Here is a 22,232-nt window from a genome sequence, read left to right as displayed (position 1 = left end):
ATAAATAAATATAAAAATTTAAAAAAATGGATGCATTAGAGGTACATGCATCAACATGGATAAATGCTAAGTGAATAAAACAAGAGATATGTACAGTATAATGCCATTTGCACAAAGCCTAAGAAGCATGCAAAATACTTATTTATCTATTCATTGTCAATTTCCCTCTCCAGAATGTCAGTTCATGAGGATATTGTCTTGTTCATTGCTGTGTCTCTATAGTTCCTAGACTTGGGCATGGCACGTAGAAGACACTCAATAAATATTTGGTGAAAGAATGAATTTCCCCCTCAAATTCAGGCCAGTAGTTACCCTTTGGTGGAAGGGAAGGAAGGAGAGAGACTAGAGAGGGATACACAGAGGGCTTCAATTATTCATGAGTGTTTTATTATTTAAGAAAATCTGAAGCAGAGCAAAATACTAACTTTGATAAAGCTGAATGTGCATTCAATGTTTTCTATTATTCTTTAGGACTTTCCATATGTTGGAACATTTCTGCATAATATTTAAAAATATGTCAGTAGGTGATTACATGGAAGCTACCAGTTCTGTGTTTGGTTTCGTGGGTGAAAAGCCTCCAGTACTGTCATTACGACTACTTCTTTCCATGGCACAGAGTTAAGTCCTGGAGGCCCAATCTAGTCTGCCTTTGGAAGAACTCTTGTGCTGTATTTGAGGCAGCTCAATTCCTTTCACGGAGTCCAAGCACTTCAAAGTGCTTCAAGGAGGTGGGAAGTATCCGATGCCTTCTGCAGTCAACGGGTCTGTGCTGTGAGAACAGAAAAGCTCTCAAGCTTCTCTATTCAAAGTATGGTTTCCCTAACAAGCAGCACTGGGATCAGCTGGGAGCTTGTTAGAAAGGCCTGACCAGAGCCACTGCTTCAGAATCTACATTTTAACAAGCTGATTGTAGATTTGCTTGATAGCCATTGTCCAGCTATGACTGCCTGAGGCTATGAATGGTGCAGATGCCTTCCTAAGAATCCTCTCTCTGTCATGCCTGTAATTCCAGCACTTTGGGAGGCCAAGGCGGGCAGATCACCTGAGGTCGGGAGTTTGAGATCAGCCTGACCAACATGGAGAAACCCCGTCTCTACTAAAAATACTATAATTAGGCTGGGCGCAGTGGCTCACGCTTGTAATCCCAGCACTTTGGGAGGCCGAGGCGGGCAGATCACATGAGGCCAGGAGATCGAGACCATCCTGGCTAACACGGTGAAACCCCGTCTCTACTAAACATACAAAAAATTAGCCGGGCGCGGTGGTGGGCGCCTGTAGTCCCAGCTACCTGAGAGGCTGAGGTAGGAGAATGGCGTGAACCCGGGAAGTGGAGTTTGCAGTGAGCCAAGATTGCACCACTGCACCCCAGCCTGGCCAATAGAGAGAGACTCCGTCTCAAAAAAAAAAAAACAAAAAAAACAAAAAAAACAATAATTAGCTGGGCGTGGTGGTGCATGCCTGTAATCTCAGCTACTGGGGAGGCTGAGGCAGGAGAATCGCTTGAGCCCAGCAGGGCGGAGGTTGCAGTGAACCGAGATCGTGCCATTGCACTCCAGCCTGGGCAACAAGAGCGAAACTCCGTCTAAAAGTCATCATCATCATCATCCTCTTTCTGGCCTCCCAAAGTGCAGGTGGGAGGATTACTTGAGCTCAGAAGTCCAAGACCAGCATGGGCAACATGGCGAGACTCTGTCTAAAAATCTAAAACATTAGCCAGGCATGGTGGCACCTGCCTGTGGTCCCCACTACTTGAAAGGCTGAGGCAGGAGGATCTTTTCAGCCCAGGAGGTTGAGGCTGCAGTAAGCCGTGATCATGCCACTGCACTCCAGCCTGAGGGACAGAATGAGATCCCACCTCAAAAAAAAAAAAAATTATCTTTCCTTCTCTTCCCAATCTAGATGGCACTTTCTCAGCTCCTTTTAGGACAGCTTCCTGATTTGCAAGACCTTATACCACATTCTTTGAGCAACCAAACCAGGACTTTCATCAGGCAGGATCTCACAGAATCACGAGTGTGCAAATATAATAGTGCTGGTTTAAAGCAGTTGGACACCAGGAACAAGGTGATAATGACAAAAGTGACAACCTGTCCTCACCTGGCTTGGAATGTACAAGAATCTGAGAATGTATTTCTTGAGCTACGAAAGTTCTCTTTCGTTTAGCAAGAGGTTTCATTTTACCCACCCACAACATATTTAATACTGTAGAATTTTATGGCTTCCACACGCTATTTTATTCTCAATTGTCAGATCCACCCTGGACTGTGTTTGAGAAAGAAATCACAAAGATAAAGCACAAAGCTGCTCCTGCTTCAAAGAGGCACACCCTCCCTGCCCACCACACACAACCCTCCTCCCTCCTTTTGCCCAGGCAGAGTTATTTCAAACCTCCTGATTATTTTTCTTTCTGGGCTGCCCCAAATGAGATAATGGATGCTTTGGGCTTAAAGGTGGCTACAGCGGAAGAGAGGCCCAAGAAGCGGCTCAGTTTCTTACTTGGCATCCGGTGCTGCTCCATGTCTGGTTGTGGATCTCCCAGTAATAACACTGAGTGACGGCCGTGATGACCGAGACCAAGCTGGGTGTCTGCTGAGCACCCTCCTGCCTCTCACTCAGCACAGCTGTGATATAGTAGGTGCCAATCCCATGCTGTAGATGCTCTGGAGTCAGCACCCACGTGTACTCCTCATCTTAGAACAAAGAAAAGTGCTTACTTGTATATCAAATGGAACAAAAACACCATTGAACCTCTCTTCTAAACGATCTATTATTAATATTTTACAAATGAGACCACGATAAAACTAGAGTCACAAATGATTTGAAAGAAAATGACCAGTGATACAATCCCGGGCTCTGGATTACTGCTGTTCCAGTAAAGAACTATAGTCTTTTGGCCAGGTGTGGTGGCTCACGCCTATAATCCCAGTACTTTGGGAAGCTGAGGCAGGCGGATCACTTGAGGTCAAGAGTTCAAGACCAGCCTGGTGAACATGGTGAAATCCCATCTCTACTAAAAATACAAAAATTAGTGGGGTGTGGTGATGTGAGCCTGTAATCCCAGCTACTCAGGAGGTCGAGGCAGGAAAATTGCTTGAACCTGGGAGGTGGAAGTTGCAGTGAACTGAAATCGCACCACTATACCCTAGCCTGGGCAACAGAGTGAGATTTTGTCTCAAAAAAAAAAAAAAAAGAATTATATTCTTTTGGCATGTGGACATTTAGGTTTAATGATTTAGAATGTATTACGAGGTTTAGAAAAATGAAATGATCACACACCTAAGTTAGCAGATAGAAGACTAAGGTAACAAAAGAAACACCAGGGTGAAGCAAAGATAGGGATAGGGTGGCTTCAGGAACAAAGCCCAGGACTGCACGCCAGGGACTGGAGGTCGGGCCTGGCTCTGTCACCAGCTGGCTGGTAGGGGCTACGGCGAGTCACCCAGTCTCTCTGGCCTCAGCTTTCTCATCTTTCGAATAGTCCTGTCTCTCAAAAAAAGGTTCCCGAAGGCCCCTTCCAGCTCTGAATGACATATCATTGCCAAGATCAGCAAGAAAAACTGAGTGCATGGCCAGGTGCAGTGGCTCAGGCCTATAATCCAAGCACTTTGGGAGGTTAAGGCAGGAGGATTATTTGAGCCCAGGAGTTTGAGACCTAGCTTGGCGAACATGGCAAAACCCTGTCTCTACTAAAAATACAAAAAATTAGCCAGGCGTGGTGGTATACGCACCTGCAGTCCCAGCTGCTTGGGAGGCTGAGGCAAGAGAATCGCTTGAGCCCAGGAGGCGGAGGCTGCAGTGAGCCGTGATCGCACCACTGCGTTCCACCCTGGGCGACACAGTGAGACTCTGTCTCAAAACAGAAACAAAACCAAAACTGAGTACACCTTTGGAATTGGGAAGGGCCCGTTGATAATTCACACAAACTCTATAGTGGGCAGCCTGGTAGTGAGCATTGCTGCCTCAGGGACTTTGCCTAAAAGCAAGAACTTAAAAGTGATTGTTCCTGTGTGAGCGGGGCCCATGCGAGAGCCAGAGAAAGTTCTTTTCAATATGGAAGGTGGTCATGACGAGACACTGTAGCATGCTTTCTCCAGATTTTTCCCAGCGTAAAAATAAATACAAAAGTGTAGCTCTTATTAAGACTTTTCGGTACTAAAGTTGATACTCACAGAGCATGTTTTTGATCAAGTATATCTGGGTACTATTTATATATATCAGGAATTTTTATTTTTTAGAGACGGTGTCTTGCTCTGTCACCCAGGCTGGAGTGCAGTGGTATCATCAAAACTCATTGCAGCTTTGAACTCCTTGGCTCAAGCGATTCTCTTGCCTCAGCCTCCCAAGTAGCTAGGACTACAGGTGCACGCCACCACGCCCAGCTAAATTTTTTTTTTTTTTTTTTTTTTTTTTTGTGGAGGCAGAGTCTCACTCTGTTGCCCAGGCTGGTCTCAAACTCCTGGGCTTAAGTGATCCTCCTGCCTGGGCCTCTCAAAGTGCTGGCGTTACAGGGGTGAGCGACTACACCAGGTCAGACATTTTTAACTTTAATGTTATGTCTCAGAAATTCTTAACTTTTCTAAACTACAATACAGTCATTCTGATCTTATACCAAGACTTACTGAGATATCATCAGGCCTTTCTTCCTCAAATCTAAGATTAGAAATAAAGTTGAAATACATAGGACATATTTCATATATAGTCATCTACAATATATAAATGTGAAGTATATGTAACTCATGGTGCTGTGAGCCTTACTTCTGCTGTGGGTCTCAACATGTTATGAAAATCTTCAACCATACAAAGAGAATTTTACAGGGAATAACCATATAACCATTAACCAGATTCTACAATTAACATCCTACTAAATCTGCTTCCTTACGTACATATCCTTACCCATCCTATAATCAATCTTTTAAAAAAATGCATTTCATGGTCACATGTGTCTACACATGTGGTAAAGTCACACAAGACTCAATACACACACATATAGAAATGTACTTGTAAACCTGGTGAAATCGGAATAAAATCAGCAATTGTATTAATGTTATTTTCTGGTTGTGGTATACTCTAGTTATGCAAGATGCTGCCATTCAGAGAAACTGGATGAGAGGTATACAAGTTGTTTCTGTTCTTTTTTTTTTTTTTTTGAGGCAGGGTCTTTCACCCAGGCTGGACTACAGTGGCACAATCTCAGCTCACTGCAACCTCTGCCTCCTGGGTTCAAGCGATTCTCATGCCTCAGCCTCCCGAGTACCTGGGATTACAGGTGTGCACCACCATGACCAGCTAATTTTTATAGTTTTAGTAGAGATGGGGTTTCACCGTGTGGGCAAGCGTAGTCTCAAACTCCTGACCTCAGTTGATCCACCTGCCTCTGCCTCCCAAAGTGCTAGGATTACAGTGGGATTTCAGGCATGAGCCACTGAGTGCCCAACCTGTCTTTTTTTTTTTTTTTTAAGACAGAGTGTTGCTCTGTAGCCTGGAGCGCAATGGTGCGATCTTGGCTCACTGCAACCTCTGCCTCCCGGGTTTAAGCAATTCTTCTGCCTCAGCCTCCCAAGTAGCTGGGATTACAGGTGCCCGCCACCACGCCCAGCTAATTTTTTGTATTTTTAGCAGAGATGGGGTTTCATCATGTTGGCCAGGCTGGTCTCCAACTCCTGACCTCAGGTAATCCACCTGCCTCGGCCTCCCAAAGTGCTGGGATTACAGGTATGAGACACCGCACCTGGCCTGTCTCTGTTATTTCTTATAACTGCAAGCAAATCTACAATTATCTCAAGATGAAAATTTTTTTAAAAAAGAAAAAAAACATGGCCACATGCAGTAGCTCATGTCTGTAATCCCAGTACTTCAGGAGGCTGAGACAGGAAGATTGCTTGAAGCCAGGAGTTCAAGACCAGCCTGGGCAACATGGCAAGACCCTGTCTCCACAAATTTTTTTTTTTTTTTTTTGAGACAGAGTCTGGCTCTGTCACCCAGGCTTGAGTGCAGCGGCGCAATGTCGGCTCACTGCAAGCTCTGCCTCCCGGGTTTACGCCATTTTCCTGCCTCAGCCTCCTAAATAGCTGGGACTACAGGCGCCTGCCACCTCACCCGGCTAATTTTTTTTTGTATTTTTAGTAGAGACAGGGTTTCACTGTGTTGGCCAGGGTGGTCTCGATCTCCTGACCTCGTGATCTACCTGCCTCGGCCTCCCAAAGTGCTGGGATTATAAGCATGAGCCACCGCGCCCGGCCCACAACATTTTTTTTAAGAAATTAGCCAGACATGGTGGTGTGCACTTGTAGTCCCAGCTACTTAAGAGGCTAACGCAGGAGGATCCCTCGAGCCTGACAGTTTGAGGCTGCAGTCAACAATGATGGTGCCACTGCACTCCATCCTAGGCAAAAAGAAATCAAAGTAAGTTTCTGACAGCTGATTGGGTTTTACCTTTTTGCCACACCTTATCCTTCGGAAGGGTGATGTTCAGGTGGAAGTGAGTGCAGTTAGGCTGATACTGGAACCCCAGGTAGAGCGTCATTAAAAGGGGACTGTCAGGATCTATGCTCACTATCAGGGATTTCTCCAAGGAAGTGAGGTTCACTGTGATTGTAAGCTGACGTGTGCTCATGTTGAGGCTGGTGGGATGGGTTTCCACGCTAACATTTCTCCAGAGCATGATCTAGAATAAGAGACAGTTAATCAATATAATGGTCCATCCGTTGATGTCTTTCAAAATCCTTTATATTGATAAGGTAAGGAAACGTCCTAGGTCTTCCTCTTTTTTTTGAGACGGGGTCTTGCTATGTTGGCCAGGTTGGTCTTGAACTCCTGGTCTCAAGCAATCCTCCCGCTTCAATCTCCCAAAATCCTAGGATTATAGGCATGAGCCACTGTGCCCAGCCAGGTCTTCCTCATTGGATGTTAGTAGCTAATACTGCTGGGGTTAAGGATAAGTACATAGTCCAAGACCTAAAACGCTTCTTATTCTTCTTCTTATTTTTGAGACCAAGTGTTACTCTGTCGCCCAGGCTGGTGTGCAGCAGCGCGATCTCAGCTCACTGCAAACTCCACCTCCTGGATTCAAGCTATTCTCCTGCCTTAGCCTCCAGAATAGCTGGGATAACAGCCGCCCACCACCATGCCAGTTAATTTTTGTATTTTTAGTAGAGATGAGGTTTCACCATGTTGGCCAGGCTGGTCTCGAACTCCTGACCTCAAGTGATCTGCCTGCCTCAGCCTCCCAAAGTGCTGGGATTACAGGCATGAGCCACTGCGCCCGGCCTTCTAAAACACTTTTTCTAAGGATAAGGTGTATCTCTTTGTAAAAGTTCCTAAGATGTTAATAACAAAATAATGCCACTGCCATCAGTCTAACATAATTCCCTTTAAGTTGTTGCATCCTTCCATCCTGTTCCAGAATAGCCATTCTCTTCTATTTTATTCCCTAAGGATCAGTTCCTACCTCAATGTCCTCCATTAAATCATGGACTTGGAGCAATTTTCGATCAGCGCTTAGTAACACACTTCCAATGCTTCCAACAATGTTTCTGTTGTCCAAATCCTTGAAGGGATTGAAAGCTAGTCCTGTTATCTAAAGACAAAGAAAAGTCCAGTTTTATCCATTGCTGAAATATTTTTAAATCATCCCAAGAGAAAGATATATCTCATATATATGTATATACACGTGTGTGTGTGTATATATATTTATTTTTATTTTTATTTATTTATTTTTTTTGAGAAAGAGGCACGCTCTGTCAACCAGGCTGGAGTGCAGTGGCGTGACCTCGGCTCACTGCAGTCACCACCTCCCAGGTTCAAGCAATTCTCCTGCCTCAGCCTCCCAAGTAGCTGGGACTAAAGATGCACACCACCATGCCTGGCTAATTTTTGTATTTTTAGTAGAGACGGAGTTTCGCTATGTTGGCCAGGCTGGTCTTGAACTCCTGGCTTCAAGTAATCTGCCTGCCTCAGCCTCCCAAAGTGTTGAGATTATAGGCTTGAGCTACCACGCCCAGCTGGATATCATATATTAAAGTAAATGTTGGGATGTGCCCCCTACTAATACCGCAAATGATAGAACATTCCCCATTATAACCTCTATGAGAAATAGTAAATTAAAGATGAATTATACTTAGGACCCCCAGAATTATTATTTTCAATCTTTACATCTAGAGGATTCTATTTTACTAGGAAGTAACTATTCTGCTCTTCAGGGTAAGGCGACAATGCTACTTATATCTGTCAGGTAACTGCTGAAAGAAATACAATATATTGATATGACTGGGTTGGTATACTGAGTCAACAATTATTTAGATAGTCCCATCTTTTTGTAAATAGTGCAGAGGCCGGGCATGGTGGCTCACACCTGTAATGCCAGCACTACGGGAGGCTCAGGCGGGTGAATCACTTGAGGTCCGTAGTTCGAGACCAGTCTGGCCAACATGGCAAAACCCCGCCTCTACTAAAAATACAAAAATTAGCCAGGCGTGGTGGCCCATGCCTGTAATCCCAGCTACTTGGGAGGCTGAGGCAGGGGAATCGCTTGAACCTGGGAGGCAGAGGTTGCAGTGAGCGGAGATCGTGCCACTGCACTCCAGCCTGGGTGACAGATTGAGACTCCATCTCAAAAAAACAAAACAAAACAAAACACACAACAAAAGAAAAAATGCAGAGTTGAAATCAATTCAACTTACAACACAGAAATTTAGTTAAATCCAGAAATCTGTTTAATGTTCCTAACTTCTACAATGGATCATTTTGAAGAGGCCTCTATCCCTGCCAGTGTAAAATAAAAACGAATGCTACATAAACTCTCTCATCTGATCTGGTCTGTTCAGCTTACATTTCATGGTACATGACTTTCACCCAAATGCCTATATGGCCATCAGATCCCATTTTCATTCTGATCACAGTCAATTTCACACTTACTTGGACATTAACTCCTGGGTGTTTATTCAAGAGCTCCTTCAAAGCTGAAACTGATGGAAAGCCTAGCCTCACAGGGGCTGGGTGACCCAGAGTGTAAGAGCTCATCGGTAAAGTTGATATGTTTTGTCTAATGAGAAAAGTTAAAATGGAAGTCAATTTTTGTATGTCTGAAAGTGAAAAACACAGTGAAACTCTCCCCATTCCTTCCTCCCATTAACCTGCTCAGCAGCAGAGTAGCAATGGAAGAGGTCAAAGTCACTGAAGACTCGGGAGACTGGTTCTGCTCTAGAAATGCTTCCCCGATATTCCCAAACTCCACCAAGGACATTTCCAGGATGTCTTCTACCTGCACGGAGAGGAAAACAGTGTATGACTTATAAAACCTCAGTGTCTTATGTTAGTAAAATAATGTTTTGGAGAAGATTGGAAGAGAATTTTCAGTGTTGTAACGAAGGGTGGTATTCCTTAGAGAGGGCCTTGGAATCTCACAGAAAGTACTTGCAACCTGGCTAAAGACTTACCATCCTTTGAACCAAACTAAGAGAGCCAGCCAAGGAAATATGCCTTTGCCTCATCATATAATTGCCCTAGACCTGCTCATGATAGAGTTTTTAAATGACAGCTTTATTGAGATAACTTTCACATAAACAATTCATCCACTTAGAGTATATAATTTAATATTGTTAGTATATTCGCAGGGTTGTGCAACCATCACCACAATCTAATTTTAGGATTCATCCTCCCTAAAATAAACCTGGTGGCCGGGTGTGGTGGCTCACACCTGTAATCCCAGCACTTTGGGAGGCTGAGACAGGTGGATCACTTGAGGTCAAAAGTTTGAGACCTACCTGGCCAACATTGTGAAACCCTGTCTCTACTAAAAGTACAAAAAATTAGACAGGCATGGTGGTATGCGCCTGTAGTCTCAGCTACTTGGGAGGCTGAGGTGGAAGAATAGCTTAAACCCGGGAGGCAGAGGTTGCAGAGAGCCCAGATCACGCCACTGCACTCCAGCCTGGGCAACAGAGCGAGACTCTGTCTCATAAAATAAAATAAACCTGGTACCCATTAGCAGTCACTCTCCATTCCCCCATCCCTAGTCCCTCTAGCTCTAGGCAACCATGAATCTACTTTCTGTGTCTACAGATTTGCCTCTTTGGGACATTTCATATAAATGAATCACAACATACAGTCTTTTGTGATGGGCTTCTTTCACCTGGCATAATGTTTTCAAAGCTCATATTGGAGCATGTACCAGGACTTCATTCCTTTTTGTTGCTGAATAATATTCCACTGTATGAATAGACCAAATTCTACTTAGCCATCCATTAGATCATAGATGTGTGGGTTATCTCCACTTTTTGGTTATTTAGCTATTAAACCATGCTGCTACAAACATGAGTGTACAAGTTTCTGTATGGACACGTTTTCAACTCTCTTGGGTAGACACCAGGAGTAGAATTGCTAGGTTACATGGCAGTTCTATTTTTTTACATTTTAAGCAACTGACAAATTGTTTTCCAAAGTGGCTGCATCATTTTACAATTGAACAATGGATAGGGTGGCAAGTTCTCTGCATCCTTGCCGGTACTTGTTATTTTCTTTCTTTTTGGGTGTTAAGTGGTATCTCATTTTAGTTTTGATTTGCATCTCCCTAATGACCAATGATGTTGAGCATCTTTTCATGTGAATAGCAAACATAACCTATTGAGTGTTTGCTTTGTGCCAACACTTTCCTAAATTATTATTATTTTTTTTTGATGGAGTCTCGCTCTGTTGTCTGGGCTGGTGTGCAGTGGCATGATCTCGATTCACTGCAACCTCTGCCTCCTGTGTTCAAGTGATTCTCCTGCTTCAGCCTCCTGAGTAGCTGGGATTACAGGCACGTGCCACCATGCCTGGATCATTTTTGTATTTTTAGTAGAGATGCAGTTTCGCCATGTTGGCCAGGCTGGTCTCGAACTCCTGACCTCAGGTGATCTGCCTGCCTTGGCCTCCCAAAGTGCTGGGATTACAGGTGTGAGCCACCGGGTCCAGCCCCTAAGTCCTTTTCACTTGATTACAGCACTAGGGAGTCTTGGCTCACTGGTGGGGTGGGGAGGGAGACCCTGGAGAAGGCTTGGCAGAGGAGTTTCTTCTGCAGCAGAAACTTCAGCAAGATTATCTTTAAAGGTCTGGGGAGAGGCTGTGACACCTGGACCTGTCAAGATTAAAATGCTTCTAAGCAGATCTGGCCACCTGCATATCTGGCACCTACCTGCTCAGTATCACGCTTGGATTCCAGCCAACTTCCTTCTCCAGCTTTGGTGACATTGTTGAAGGAATGAAAGGGGCAGACAGTCGCAGGAACTTTGAAGCCCAGACTGTCGTTGTTCTGAAATGGGATCCTGAGTAACTCCTCACTCAGGTAAACAAGGGAATTGATGAGATTAACCTGGGAGGATTAGAAAGCAAACATACACCCTTGAATTGTTTGATTGCTTTTTTTTTTGGTGTGTGTGTGTGTGACAGAGTTTCACTCTTGTTGCCCAGGCTGGAGTGCAATGGCGTGATATTGACTCACTGCAACTTCTGCCTCCCGAGTTCAAGCAATTGTCCTGCCTCAGCCTCCTGAGGTGCTGGGACTACAGGCATGAGCCACCATGCTCAGCTACTTTTGTATTTTTAGTAGAGATGGGGTTTCTCCATGTTGGTCAGGCTGGTCTTGAACGCCCGACCTCAGGTGATCTTCCTGCCTTGGCCTCCCAAAGTGCTGGGATTACAGGTGTGAGCCACCACGCCCGGCCTATGATTGCTTTTTAAAATTTTACTTTTAAGAGATGGGGTCTTGCTCTGTTGCCGAGGCTGGAGTGCAGTGGTACAATCATGGCTCACTGCAGACTCGAACTTCTGGACTCAAGCAATCCTCCTTCCTCAGACTCCCCAGTAGCGTGGGCACCACCACACCTAATTTTTAAAAATTTTTTGTAGAGGCAGGGGCTCACTATGTTGCCCAGGCTGGTCTCAAACACCTGGCCCCAAGAGATCCTCCTGTCTTGGCCTCCCAAAGTGTTTAGCTTACAGGCATGAGCCACACACCTAGCACATGATTGTTTTAAATTTGCATACTTCTTATTAGCAGCTTAATATTCTTTATGCATTTCAAATGCATTTTATAAAAAAAGTTACAATTTGACAGGGAAGGAGAATATATTATTTCATATAACCTATAAGGGAGGATTCATATTTCATGTTATTCTGACGAACTGACAATTCTTTTTGAGTGGTAAGTAGACCAAATATCCAGTTAATACCACCAGACTAAAAAAAGGAATGAAGAAAAGACCAGTGCTGAGTTTTTTGTTTGTCTTTTTAAATTGAGACAGAGCGTGGCTCTGTCACCTAGGCTGGAGTGCAGTGGCAGAGTCTTGGCTCACTGCAACGTCCACCTTCCGGGCTCAAACCATCCTCCCATCTCAGCCTCCCAGGTAGCTGCAACTACAGGGGTGCACCACCACATCCAGTTAAGTTTTGTATTTTTGGTAGAGACAGGGTTTCACCATGTTGCCCAGGCTGGTCTTGAACTCTTGGGCTCAAGCTATCCGCCTGCTTCGGCCTCCCAAAGTGCTGGGATTACAGGTGGAAGCCAATGTGTCCCACTGAATGCCGACAGACTTCTAACAAATGCATCAACAAGGCAGTAAAAGCTGATTAATCAACAAACGAACATAAACACAGTATATCCAAGAATGTCACTACTGATCAATTTAATTCATAACTTTCCAGATTTAAAGGAAAAAAAAATGCTTGCTAAAATTTAAATACAGTCTTTATAATACTAAGCTTGGCATAAGGCACAATCTCCAGATTCTCTCTTTTTTTTTTTTGGGAGACACAGTCTCTCAGCCACCCAGGCTGGAGTGGAGTGGTGGGATCTCGGCTCACTGCCTCCGCCTCCTGGGTTCAAGCGATTATTGTGCCTCAGCCTCCCAAGTAGCTGAGATTACAGGTGCCCGCCACCGAGCCCAGATAATTTTTGTTTTTTCAGCAGAGACGGGTTTTTGCCATGTTGCCCAGTCGGGTCTCGAACTCCTGGCCTCATGTGATCCGCCTGCCTCGGCCTTCTAAAGTGCTGGGATTACAGGCGTGAGCCACCGCACCCAGCCTCAGATTCTCTTTTTCTGTTTTCCACTTTTCCCTCTCTCCTACCTTCTTCCCTCCCAGTCACCCTCCACTTACCTGAGCTGGCTTAGAAAATCTTGGAGTTAAGGCTATTAGTTTCTGGAGGAACTCACAAGCTTCCTGTAGTTTGTTATGAGCTTGCAAACCATGAACTGCTCTGCTGAAGTTCCCTGCTATCTCATCTATGACCTATTGGGAACAAAGAAGTTGTCAAAATTACTTATACAAAATTACTGTACTGTAGTAGTCAGGGAGATTATTTTAATCCAAGCTGACCTTGGGTAACATAAACCCTATGAACCACAGCTCTCTGAAACAGTGATTACTTTCAGAAGCTTTTCTGCGAGTGGACAGAATTTATTCCTACTTCTTCCATATGATAGAGAAAATGAATAACAAGATTATACAATGATTGCTCCAAGGGCAAATGAGTCTGGAAATAAGATTTATAGCAGTAACTTTAAGTCTTAAGGCCAGGAAGATGAGGGAAACTTGGGAATCAAAAAGCCAAAACCAAACTTTTCTATTCAGAAGTATGTTTTCCTCTCAGGCTTCCCTCTGTGCGTGTTTCCCTCCATTCAAGTGTTCGTATTTAAGGCTGGGTGCGATGGCTCACGCCTGTAATCCCAGCACTTTGGGAGGCTAAGGCAGGCAGATCACTTGAGGTCAGGAGTTCAAGAGCAGCCCGGCCTACATAGCAAAACCCTGTCTCTACTAAAAATACAAAAATTAACCAGGCTTGGTGGTGTACACCTGTAGTCCCAGCTACTCGGGAGGCTGAGGCAGGAGAGTCTCTTGAACCCGGGAGGCAGAGGTTGCAGTGAGCCGAGATTGCACCACTGCACTCCAGCCTGGGCGACAGATTGAGAATCTGTCTCAAAAAGAGAGTTCATATTCAAGAGGTAATGACTTAAAATGACTCATAGCAAGAGGTGGGAAGTAGAAAACCTCCCTGCCCTAAGAAACAAACTGAGCAAATGGCCGTGGTCCCAAAGCTTAGGCAGCTACTGCGCTTGAACTCGAAGTCCAACCCTGAGGCGATTACCATTAATGCCAACTACATGGTCGATTTCTGGAGAATAGCTCACTCACAGGTTAATTCAATCACATATTCAAGAAATCTTGATTAAATGCTGAACATTGCTAAATCCTCTTAATATTTCTAATAATTTATTATAGATTCTTTTAGATATTCTATACTTCAGGATTTCTAAGAAAAAAAAAAAAAAAAACAACCTCTTTGTTTAAACTCTTGTAGGTCAGTTTCTCCCCCAAATAGAACACCAAATTCCCATTACCATTGCAGGCAGATCCAGAGTGAACAGGATTATGTTTTAGCAGGGAAATATTCAACTGCATATAAACAGGGCTCGTTTGAGTTTAGGAAAAAAAAAGCATGAGGGAAGCAGGATTATTTTCTTCAGTCAACACTGTCAAAGGGGCTTTGCCTCTTTTTTGAGAGAGTTTTGCTCTGTTGCCCAGCCTACAGTACAGTGGCACAATCATGGCTCACTGCAGTCTGGACCTCCCAGGCTCAAGCAACCCTCCCACCTCAGCTCCGGCCCCCACCCCCGCCCCACCCCCAAGTAGCTGGGACTACAGGCGCACGCCACCACACCTGGCTAATTTATTTTTGAATTTTAGTAGAGAAAAGGTCTCATAACGTTGCCTAAGCTGGTCTCAAACTCCTGGGCTTAAGTGATCCTCCACCTCGGCCTCCCAAAGTGCTGGAATTACAGGCGTGAGCCACTGTGCCTGGCTAAATTTTTTGAACTTTAGTAGAGAAGGGTCTTGCTATGTTGCCCAGTCTGGTCTCAAACTCCTGGGCTCAAGTGATCCTCTCACCTTGGCCTCCCAAATGCTGGGATTATAGGCGTGACTCAGTGAGCCTGGCTGCCTCGTCTATGTTTTTGGGAGGAAGGAAACAAGGCGGAGAGAGGGGACAGTGAGTAGGAGGAGGAATTGTCTGGAGGTTTGCTGCTGCTGAAAAAGCAGGGTAGGTGAACAAAACTTCTTCCCCATCTGAAGCATTAAATACAATAGCATTAAATAGTGTCATTAATGAAACACTGGGCTGTATATGTGCTGTCAAATTGGCTGTTTCCATGGACTTGTTTAGTTTTTGTTTTGGATTGGCATATATGCTGGTCTGTCAGGCATTCTTAGGTGTAGTTCTGCAGGGAGGCAAATGGATGAACCAAGTACTTTTTGGGGGTCACAAAGCTACCTAGCTGTTACTTGAATTTCCCATGTTTACCTGACCAGATGCATTCTGCAATGACACTTGTAGATAAGAGGTGAAGGTATTTGGATGAGCTTCTTCCTTTGGGCTTGAAGTTGTTTCTGCCAGAGATTGCCCAGCATGTGTGACAGACATGGGCGTGGTGAGCTGTGTTATCACAGGGAGAGGCTGGCTGCTGGGTTCAGATGTGGCTGATGTTACCTGTGATGTGATACTTGGTAGTACTGAAGGAAATGGGCTGATGGGATGACACAGGGTTTTGGACTAAAAGATAAAAATATGTAAAAGAAAAGGCTGAATCTGATTTTACCATTTAATAATTAAGGCAGCGTTTCCCCAAATGCTCTGAAACTGTTTCCTATGAGATACTAATAGGCATTTCTGTTCAAAAATTCTGTGTTCAAACAGAATTTTGAAATTTTAAGAAAGCTGCATATTACTTGAGATTCATGATTTATATTAGTGTATTTATTGTCAATCATTCAATAAATTGTTAAACATTTATAAGTTGCTAAGAATGTTCTGGAAAACTGAATATGGCAATGAGCAAAAGGAGCCAAGTTCCTGCACTTGTCGAGCCTCTGTGTTAGTGGTAGAGGCAGAAAGATAAATTATATCATGTATTAAATAAGTGCTATGAAGAAAACAATAATGCTAAGCAGAGAGAAAGTGGATATCATGGAGGGTGTTCAGTGGTAAGAAGAGGATTTCTTTTTTTTTTTTTTTTTTTTTTTGAGACAGAGTCTCACTCTGTCGCCCAGGCTGGAGTGCAGTGGCACGATCTCGGCTCACTGCAGCCTCCGCCTCCTGGGTTCAAGTGATTCTCCTGCCTCAGCCTCCTGAGTAGCTGGGATTACAGGCGTGCACCACCATGCCTGGCTAATTTTTGTATTTTTAGTAGAGACAGGGTTTCACCATCTTGGCCAGGATGGTCTCGATCTCCTGATCTTGTGATCTGCCCACCTCGGCCTCCCAAAGTGTTAGGATTACAGGCGTGAGCCACTGCGCCCGGCCGAGGAGAGGATTTCTTGAGACTGGTTGTCACTCTGTCGCCTGGGCTGGAGTACAGTGGCACAATCATGGCTCCCTGCAGCCTTGACCTCCTGGGTTCAAGTGATCCTCCTGCCTCAGCCGCCCAAGTAGCTGGGACTATAGGCACACACCACCATGCCTGGCTACTTTTGAGATGGAGTCTCGCTCTGTTACCCAGGCTGGAGAGCAGCAGCACCATCTCAGCTCACTGCAGCCTCCTCCTCCCAGTTCAAGCAATTTTCCTGGCTCAGCCTCCTGAGTGGCTGGGAGTACAGGACCACATCACCACAACTGGCTAATTTTTGTATTTTTTAGTAGAGACAGGGTTTCACTACCATGTTGCCCAGGCTGGTCTCAAACTCCTGACCTCAAATGATCCGCCGCCTCGGCCTCCCAAAGTGCCGGGATTACAGGTGTGAGCCACTGCACCCGGCCTTTTTTCACTTTTTTATAGACAGGATTTCACTATGTTGCCCAGGCTAGTCTTGAACTCCTTGCTTAAGCGATCCTCCTGCCTCGGCGTCCCAGAGTGCTGGGATTACAGGCATGAGGCACTGTGTCTAATGGAGGGACATTTTTGCTGAGAGTTGAATAAAGGGAGAGAGAGCTCTGCCCATGTGTTAGTGATGGCATGTGAGGAGTGCAAAGGCCCCCAAGCCCACAGCTGGCTAGCTCTGAGGAAGACCAAGGAAGCTAGAGGAGCGATGGTGGCAGGAGGGGGATCAATAAGATCCCAGGGCCAGGGGAGTGTCATATATCGGGCAGTTAAGGGAATGCAGATGTTATTTTTAATGAGGCAGGAAGACAAAGGGCTTTGCAGAAGAGTGGCATGATTTCACTTCTGTTTTAACGGATCCTTCTGTGTTTTAAATGATCAACCATTCTGTTGAAAAGGGTCAGAAAAAGGGGCGAGAATAGAAGCAGATCAGTAGGAGGCAAATGAAGAAGTTCATTTTTTAGTTTTTGTTTTGTTTTGTTTGAGACAGTGTCTCCTTCTGTCACCCAGGCTGGAGTTCAGTGGTGCGATCTTGGCTCACCGCAACCTCCACCTCCCAGGTTCAAGCAATTCTTCTGCTTCAGCCTCCCGAGTAGCTGGGATTATGGGCACGCACCATCACACCCGGCTAATTTTCATATTTTTAGTAGAGACGGGGTTTCGCCATGTTGGCCTGGCTGGCCTCGAAATCCTGGCCTCAAGTGATCCACCCACCTTGGCCTCTCAAAGTACAGGGACTGCAGGCATAAGCCACCGCACTCAGCCGGCAAATGTGTAAGTTCCGATGGGAGATGGTGACTTGGACCGTGTGGTGATCGTGGTGATGACGGTGAGAAGGGGTTAGATTTGGGACCTGTGAAAGACTGCAAAGTCCTATAGTCAAAAGCCTTTGTTTTCTTCTGGCAACATATTATAGGGGTGGCAAAACTCCACCTCCATTCTCTTAGGGCTCCAGCTGGGCCTGAGAATTAAACTGACATAAGATAAACAGGAGAAAATACACATATTTATTGAGTCCAAGTTTTATGTGGCACAGGAGCCCTCATAAGAAAATGAAGACCTGAAGCAGCAGTGAGAGTCCATCTCTCCTATGCTGAATTGGACAAAGAATAGTTATGAAGAAGTGAAATTATGTGGGGAGGCTTAAAAGATAAGCGTTATCTTAACAAGGCCTGTGCAGAATTCTCCAGGTCTTGACTTCTCCTCCTGAAGGACAAGAATGTTGCATATTTCACAAGAGAATTTTACCTCCTGTTTTCAAGAAACAGTACCAAGGTCAGAGTGCTGTTTTTGCACCTGCCATTTTTCAAATGCCTTTAATTGAAATCATCAATATACCAGAGTGGCATATTTTTATCTCTTTCAATTTCAAGGGCTAGTGGTTGTTGCTCTGTGGAACACAGCATGGGAAATACTGATTTGAGGGGTGTTTTTTTTTTTTTTTTACTTCATCCCAGTTTTTTTTTTTTTTTTTTTTTTTGGAGATGGAGTCTCACTCTGTCGCCCAAGCTGGAGTGCAATGGTACAATCTTGGCCCACTGCAAACTCTGCCTCCTGGGTTCAAGCGATTCTCCTGCCTCAGCCTCCCAAGTAGCTGGGATTACAGGTGTGCCACCATGCCTGGCTAATTTTTGTACTTTTAGTAGAGACGAGGTTTCACCATGTTGGCCAGGCTGGTCTCGAACTCCCAACCTCAGGTGATCTGCCCGCCTTGGCTTCCCAAAGTGTTGGGATTATGGGCGTGAGCCACCGTGCCCAGCCTCTGTTCTTTTATACTGTTATAAACACTTATTGCTGCAGCGAGCATTGAGTCAAACAAATGCATATCTGTGTTTAGGCATCAACTAAAGGGTTTCTATATAGGACACAAGGGCAAGAATGCTGAGAGATTTCTTGAAGGTGAAATTTTATAGATTATGTGGACAGTTTCTACCTTTACTTTCCTTTCCCTTTCTGTTAGATGTTTACATTTTATTGCATTGTATTTTTGTAAGATGCCACAAGTCCTTTCTGGAATGAAGCAGGGAATAAATACCCAACCAACAAACACTTGATAATTACACATCAGCATGAAAGCCAGAAAGAGATTCTTTAAAAATTCCAAGTTTGGAGGTGTTGGCTCACACCTGTAATCCCAGCAGTTTGGGAGGCTGAGGCAGGTGAATTGCTTGAGGTCAGGAGTTTGAGACCAGCCTGGCCAACATAGCAAAACTCCATCTCTACTAAAAATACAAAAATTAGCCGGGTATGGTGGCTCAGGCCTGTAATCCCAGCTACTTGGGAGGCTGAGGCAGGAGAATCACTTGAACCTGGGAGGTAGAGGTTGCAGTGAGCCAAGATGGATTGCACCACTGCACTCCAGCCTGGGTGACAAAGTGAGACCCTGTCTCAAAAAAAAAAAAAAAAAAAAAAAAAAAAAATCCTTGAATGAAGTACCTATTAAAGCCAATTTTTTTCTTGCATGTAAGTACTTTATTTTCCTTATTAGAAAACTATATTCAGAACACTCTAGAAGATAGAGCTCTGACCAGATCTACTAGGTATGACAAAGAGATCAACATTTCACAATGTATGTTGTCAAGGGAAGTACTTACAAGATGAGCAGGAAGAGGATAGTGACATGTGGTTGGAGGATGACCAGGTTCTATAGAAAAAAGAAAGCAGACTAAGTTCAAGTAAAAGTCTAAGACAGAAATATTTGTTTTACTTGAGGACTTCTTATTCATGGCTAAAAATAATGTAAATTGTTTTACATAGAAAACCAAGGCCGGACATGGTAGCTCATGTCTGTAATCCCAGCACTTTGGGAGGCTGAGGCAGGCAGATCACTTGAGGTCAGGAGTTTGAGACCAGCCTGGCCAGTGTGGTGAAACCCCTATCTCTACTAAAAACATAATAATTAGCTGGGCGTGGTGGCGGGCGCATATAATCCCAGCTACTCGGGAGGCTGAGGCAGGAGAATTGTTTGAACCTGGGAGGCAGAGGTTGCAGTGAGCCGAGATCGTGCCACTGCACTCTAGCCTGGGTGACAGAGCTAGATTCCACCCCCAACCCCCCAAAAAAATAAAGATAAGGAAGGAAAAGACAAAAGGAAACCTATGATGATCACTCAAGGACCTGGGAATGGAATCCAGAGGACTCCAAGGATAGCACAGCCCTGAAAATTATCAACAGCAAAATCCAGAAAAAAAGTTCAGAAAGCTGTTAATACATCCTTAATAAGAACATCCTTAATAGAACGAAAAAGGTTATTTCCCCAAATAAAAGGTCTCACATATTTATTACTGCATCAGCTTATGAGTGAAGAGCATAGAAACAAAGAGAAAAACCATTTTCCCAATAAAACATGCCTGAAAATATGGGACATTTTCAGCTTGAAAAGGTGAGATGACAGTGATTGATACAGGGATGACCTTGATTGATACAGCACAAGTATATGTGCCATCTTAACGTGCAGTTCCTTACAGACCCAGCATGCCTCTTCTCCAATGTCTCCTCTTGGAGTTGTACCTGATTTTATCACTGGTTTCATCCGAATCCACTGGGGAATAAGATGATTTTGCTTTTATTTCTTGGCCAGGAATCACATGATCCTGAAAGTCTTGTGAGAAGACATGGCAAGAAACTGAGTCAACCACACCCACCATGACGATGGAGAAAGGTAGAGGTAAGCAAACAAAATAGTAAGGATAAACCACTTGAAGCTAACATGCACCAGAATGAGGTACATTAAAAGAAAAATAAATGATATCAAAACGATTTCAAGATGACAAAAAAAAAATACTGCAGAAAAATTAAAATCCACATGGGAGGGAATACTGAGCAGATGTGGAAAAATTAGTCCCTGATATGGAACATAAATGTAAGGTGCTCTCCTAACAACAAAAAGGGTGATAAATACGAAACCATTCTTTTTCATTTAAAGAGAGTACAGGAAAGACACAGAGGATAGGAAGCAGCAATATGGCACGTAGATACCTGGTATTTCCTAAGGACAAAACCAGAACAAATGAAATAGAAGTGATACATACGTAGGATATTCTTGATTCAAGAAAGATGTGTATATGTAGCATCATGTTCTAGGCACAATCAGTGAAAAGTAACCTAGATACACACTAAGAAAATTTCTGAATTACAAAAAACTTTTACAAGCAATCTGATAGAGATTTTAAAAGGCTGCCTGGAGTGCGGTGGCTTGATTATGGCTCTAACAGCCTCTAACTCCTGGATTTAAACTATCCTCCTTCCTCAGCCTCCTGAGTAGCTGAGACTACAGGCATGGACCACCACACCTGCCTAATTTTTTTAATTTTTATTTTTAAAAGTTTTTTTGTAGAGACAGAGACCCAGTATGTTGCCCAGGTTGGACTGGAAATCCTGGCCTCAAGCAGTCCTTCCAACTCAGCCTCCCAAGGTGCTGGGATTACAGGTGTGAGCCACTGTATTACACACAAGCCACACCTAGGATTACAGGTGTGAGCCAACGTCTGCTGAGGGGAGATCCAGCCTGCAAACTTTTTAAAGGACCCTGCGTACATAAATATTAGGCATATTGCTTGTTAGGTAAATTGCCCCACAATAAGGCAGTCTACATTTTTCCCAATGAGGAGATTTTAAAAAGTATTCCTGGGGCAAGCTTGACAATATAAACTTAAATTATATAGGTGAAATAGTCAAATGTCTATTTAATTCAGTAATTTAGTTTTACTATGACATTTAAAGCCACATGTTATGTAAAGTAATATTGGAAGCATTGCTCTCACGAAACTCACATTTCAGGACACAGCTTAAACATTTCAAATGCGTCTTTAACATCATTGCATTAATTATCATTGGAACAACTTTTGGATTTAACTCTTTTCCAAAATATGTCATCTTTACTTCCACCTAATGCTATCACTAAACATTTTCCTACAACTCACAAGTCCCCATTTACAAAGGATTGAGAAAAGTTGGATTTTACATTTGTTCTTTAAATATATATTCATGTCTCTAAATAAAACTTTCTAAATTGCTAAGTGATATTTAAAGAGTTTGTTGATCAGGACATCTAACACTTGCAGCTGTGAGGTCATACCCCGAGGAGTGATCACGAGATCCTCTTTAAATTGATCTATTTTACTCCTTTCTTTCAGCTGATCTCTATAACCACCCATCCACTGATATTGATTGCCATCATTTCAGGCTAATGCATCCTTCCCAAATAGTACTTGTTTTTCAAAATTAAATAAACAAATGATAACACCATAATTTGAAAGACTTTGCAAGAACTTTAAGATGACTTTCTCTTTGTTGATGAAAAATTTTGTGGGAATAAAACCTTGTCTTTTATTTGGAATATATGAAAAGACGGCGGCCAAGGGCATATCAAGAAAACACATATATAAA

General features: G+C 43.8%; 1 protein-coding gene across 1 annotated transcript in view; it reads right to left on the bottom strand.

The window, feature by feature from the left end:
- PKD1L3 (polycystin 1 like 3, transient receptor potential channel interacting) overlaps positions 1-22,232 on the bottom strand; it is a 79,589-nt gene that overhangs the window by 50,663 nt on the left and 6,694 nt on the right. Inside the window, 9 exon segments of the mRNA XM_024233814.2 lie at positions 2,497-2,690; positions 6,433-6,664; positions 7,448-7,576; positions 8,914-9,040; positions 9,132-9,259; positions 11,171-11,347; positions 13,132-13,263; positions 15,332-15,580; positions 19,439-19,488. Coding sequence (XP_024089582.2) covers positions 2,497-2,690; positions 6,433-6,664; positions 7,448-7,576; positions 8,914-9,040; positions 9,132-9,259; positions 11,171-11,347; positions 13,132-13,263; positions 15,332-15,580; positions 19,439-19,488 — 1,418 coding nt within the window.

Source organism: Pongo abelii, chromosome 18, assembly GCF_028885655.2.
Source record: "Pongo abelii isolate AG06213 chromosome 18, NHGRI_mPonAbe1-v2.0_pri, whole genome shotgun sequence".
NCBI classification, from domain to species: Eukaryota; Metazoa; Chordata; class Mammalia; order Primates; family Hominidae; genus Pongo; species Pongo abelii.
This window is presented reverse-complemented; position numbering and strand designations above follow the sequence as displayed.